Source organism: Empidonax traillii, unplaced genomic scaffold (assembly GCF_003031625.1).
Source record: "Empidonax traillii isolate 1590-97213 ecotype Southwest subspecies unplaced genomic scaffold, ASM303162v1 scaffold2099:size38762, whole genome shotgun sequence".
Taxonomy (NCBI): Eukaryota; Metazoa; Chordata; class Aves; order Passeriformes; family Tyrannidae; genus Empidonax; species Empidonax traillii.
Window position 1 is genome coordinate 1 of NW_020957292.1, and position 3,911 is coordinate 3,911.

Sequence of the window (3,911 nt, forward strand, 5' to 3'; positions counted from 1 at the left end):
CTGGCCCACCCCTGGATCAAGGTGAGAGGGACAGGCGGGGGGGTGGGTGCCAGGCTGCCAGAATCCAGGTGGGGGCACGGTGATGGTGCCGTGTCCTCGCCCCCGCAGCCCCTGAGCAGGAAGCAGGTGCTGAACCGGAGCCGCTCCTCCATCAACATGAGAAACTTCCGCAAGTTCAACGCTCGGAGGAAGTGGAAGGTGAAGGGCTTCCCACCCGCGGGGGTCCCACCACCCCTGAGCCCCCCCCCCCCCCCCGGGGGAGCTCGGGCTGGGTTGCATCATCCCAAGGCTGGCCCCAAATCGGGGCGGGGAGGGTTGCAATGTGGAGGTGTAGTGCTGGGGGGGAGGGAGGGAGGGAGGGAGGGCAGGGCTGGGGAGGGACCCCCACCTCGGACCCCCTTCCCTCCCGCCCTCGCAGCTCTCCTACAACATGGTGTCCGCCTGCCACCGGCTGTGCCGCACGCGGCTGCTCTGCGGCCTGAGGAAGGAGGATGAGGAGCTGGTGAGCGCCCAGGAGCCCCCCAGAGCCCACCCAACACGGGCTGGGGAGGGGGACAGCGGATCTGGGAGGCCTGACCCCCCCCAAAAAAAAAAAAATGGAGGGGGTGCCGTGCAGTGGCTGTGCAAAGGGGGTTATCTCCACCTGAAGTGCCCTCTCCTCTGGAGGGGGGGTCCTGTGCCTGCCCTCCAGCCCCTCCCCTGTGCCCCCAGCGCTGCTGCGAGAGCGACCAGGAGGAGGAGAGCAGCCCCCCCATCGCGCTGCTGCGCCGGAGGAGAAGCAGCTCCTGAAGGAAGACAGGGACCCTCCCTGAGAGGAGCCTTGGGGGTGCCCTCATCTCCCCAGCCCGAGGCAGGAGCACTGTCTGGCCCCAGTGCTCGCAGTTTCCTGCTGTCGGGGGGGGTCACCGGGACAGCAGCACTCCCCTCCTGGCCCCCAGGTGTTGCTGCAGTAGGGCTGGGACCCCCCTCCCTGCTTTGTCCTGGTGAGAAAAATAAACACCGCTCCCTCCTCCATCCTCCTCTCCTGCGACTCCTTCCCCTTGAGGTTTGGTCATCACAAGCAGCTGGTGCCGAGCGCCCGCAGCTTCCTCATCCTCCTCCTTCTCTCTGCGAGGCTGCTGGGCCGGGGGGACCCCGGGGCCACCCTGTGAGGAAGAGTTGTCCCTTCCCTTCCGTGCGGCTCTGGGGGAGTTCTCCGTGTGTTCTCGGCTGCTTTCGTGGCATCCCCCTGCCAGAGCAACCTGGATCCTCTTGCTCCGGGGGAGGAGGGAAACTGAGGCAGCCCTTCCTTCCCGCCCACTCCAGCTCAGGGGGCGGGGGGGGATGGGGGGGCCGCCCTGTTTTCCCCCCTCTGTATTTCCCAAACAAGCCCTGGCCCTGGCCCTGACAGTTGTCAGGCTAAATATTTTGTGTGCGGCAGCCGAAAACAAAAAGTGAAGGGGCCGCAGTGTCCGGGCAGGGGCCGTGTCCCACCCCCCCCCACCCACCCACCCACACCATCCCGGCGTGCCCCAGGTGCCGCTGGACACGGCAAGTGGGACCCGACGCGGTGCAGCAGCGCCCGAGGTGGGACAGGGACGGGACCGCGGGGGTCCCGCTCGGGGATGGGGCCGAGGGCGCCGGGTGCCCTGCGGCTGGGGGTGATGCTGCTGGTCCTCGGTCCCCTCCCTCTGCCCCCCGTGTGGGCCCCGTCCGAAAGTAAGTGCTTGGCAAGGGGTGGCCGGGAGAGGGGCAGGGATGGAGCACTTTTCGGGGGCGGGGAGGACAGTTCTGGGGTGCGGGGGGGGGCTGCGTGCTGATACCTGTGATACCTCGGGGGTTTGCGGAAGCCAAACCCTGAGACAAAGCTCTTTGGGTGCTCCCTCTGCCTCGGTTCCTCCCCCCCTCCCCCCGCGGCAGTGCCCCCGATGCTGAGGACCCCCCGTTCTGGGCAGGAGAGGCAGATGGGATGAAGGGGGAGACGTGGTGGGGGGCTCAGCTGGAGCCGGGGGAATTGCTCAGCCCCGCTGGGATGGTGGGAAATGGTTGCAGGAATTGGCAGCGCTGGTCCCAGCACGGCTGCTGAGGTGGGAAAGGGTGGAGAGGGGTGGCACGGTGGGGAGGGGGCACCAGGAGGGTCTGCTGGTCTGTCCTGCCTTCCCCTCTCCCCACCACCTGAGCCTCAGTTTCCCTGAGGGGCTGTGCTGGGCAGGTGGGAGCAATGGAGGAGGGGGGATGAAACATCCCAGAGATTCCCAGAGGACACACTTCACTGTGCCAGCTCCCACCTGGGATCCCTGCCCCCTCCCTGTCCCCTCAGGGGCACGGGGGACCCCTGTCCCTTCACAGAGTGACTTGGCAAGGTCAGGCAGGTGACAGTGGCAGCAGGGGCTGTAACCCCAGGGTTGGTGCTGCAGGTTTTGTGGGAGGATGGAGGACCCTCCTGTCCTCCATCCCAACGAGGGGCTGAGCCCTGGTGTGGTGCTGGGGTGAGTGGGCACAGGCAGCTGCCAGAGCCTCAGTGCCCACGGGATCAGGGTGCCCGCAGTTCCTGGGTGACACCGAGGGGGGGAAGTGCCACCAGGCACAAGGTCACAAAGTCACCAGGCCCTGAGCCACCAGCCCAGGCTGGCTGGGCCAGACAAGGGGTGAACCACACCCTGACCCCCTCCAGGCCCTGGACAGCGCTTTTGGGCTGGAGATGCTGCAGGTGGGAAGCTCTGTGCTCCTCCTGGCTCTTGCATCCCTGCTGGGACTGGGAAGCAGGAGATGCTGGGTTTGTGCTGCCTCAGTTCTCCTGCTCCCTGCCTGAGCCTGGGTGGAGAACCCCTGGGCCAGCAAACGTGGCCCAGGCTGTGCCTCAGGGGCACCCGTGGCAGCCTTGTGTGCCCCATTACCTGCCTGGGCACTGCTGGGGAGTTAATGGGAACAACCTTTTAGGAGCTGCCACTCACTGGGTAATGGTGGGTCCGGGGCAGGGGGGAGATGCTGTGAGCCCCCCACAACTCAGGCAAGGGGAAAGCCATCTGCACCCCCCAGCTGGCTTCCCCTGGGGTGGGCAGCGGGGCTGGGGCGTGGTCCTGGGGCTGCCGTGGGGCAAGGCAGGCGCCAGGGCTGCCAGGCCTCGTTAGCATCCTGCTGACAGACGCGTCGTGCCCCCAAGAGCCACAGCGCGCCAGCCGCCTGTCACAGCCACTCGTGTCTCCCCGGCCGCCCAAACCAATTCCAGCCCCGTTTGACAGGCAGCACTGGGATATTAAACCCCCCCGAGCACCCCCTGGGGGATCCCAGGGTGAGAGTGGGGGGGGTGTCACCCGCTCCATCCCTGCCTCCCATGGGGTCCCCCCTCTCGCCACCCCAGTCTGCGGCAGCATGGACATCCGCAACGACGTCTCCCAGCTCCAGAAGCTGGAGAACTGCTCCATCATCGAGGGCAACCTGCAGATCCTGCTGATGTTCACCACGGGCGCCGAGGACTTCCGGGGGCTCAGCTTCCCTCGCCTGCTGATGATCACCGAGTACCTGCTCCTCTTCCGCGTCTACGGGCTGGAGAGCCTGCGGGATCTCTTCCCCAACCTCTCCGTCATCCGCGGCACCAACCTCTTCTTCAGCTACGCCCTGGTCATCTTCGAGATGCCGCACCTGCGGGACGTGGGGCTGCACAGCCTGGGCCACATCCTGCGCGGCTCCGTCCGCATCGAGCGCAACCAGGAGCTCTGCCACCTCTCCACCATCGACTGGGGGCTGCTGCTGCCCGACACGGGGGACGGCACCTACATCGTGGGCAACAAGCTGGCCGAGGAGTGCGCCGACGTCTGCCCGGGCATCCTGGACGTGGAGAAGCCGTGCGTGCAGACCAGCGTCAACGGGCAGCTGGATTATCGCTGCTGGACCTCCAGCTACTGCCAGAAAGGTGGGTGCCAGTGGCACGG

At 66.9% G+C, this 3,911-nt stretch overlaps 1 protein-coding gene and 1 long non-coding RNA gene across 3 annotated transcripts in view; both read left to right on the top strand.

Moving 5' to 3' along the window:
* On the top strand, positions 1-864 carry LOC114071556. Of its 2 annotated transcripts, XR_003574054.1 has the most exons (4): positions 1-21; positions 109-198; positions 419-502; positions 712-864. It is a non-coding gene; the product is annotated as an uncharacterized LOC114071556 (long non-coding RNA). The 2 variants fall into 2 exon arrangements; XR_003574053.1 differs by having other exon boundaries at positions 7-198.
* Positions 865-1,604: 740 nt separating this feature from the next.
* The window catches only part of INSRR (insulin receptor related receptor), a 12,527-nt gene continuing 10,220 nt past the window's right edge, over positions 1,605-3,911 (top strand). Inside the window, exons 1-2 of the mRNA XM_027909403.1 lie at positions 1,605-1,698; positions 3,341-3,892. Coding sequence (XP_027765204.1) covers positions 1,605-1,698; positions 3,341-3,892 — 646 coding nt within the window. The remainder of the gene's footprint in view (positions 1,699-3,340; positions 3,893-3,911) is intronic.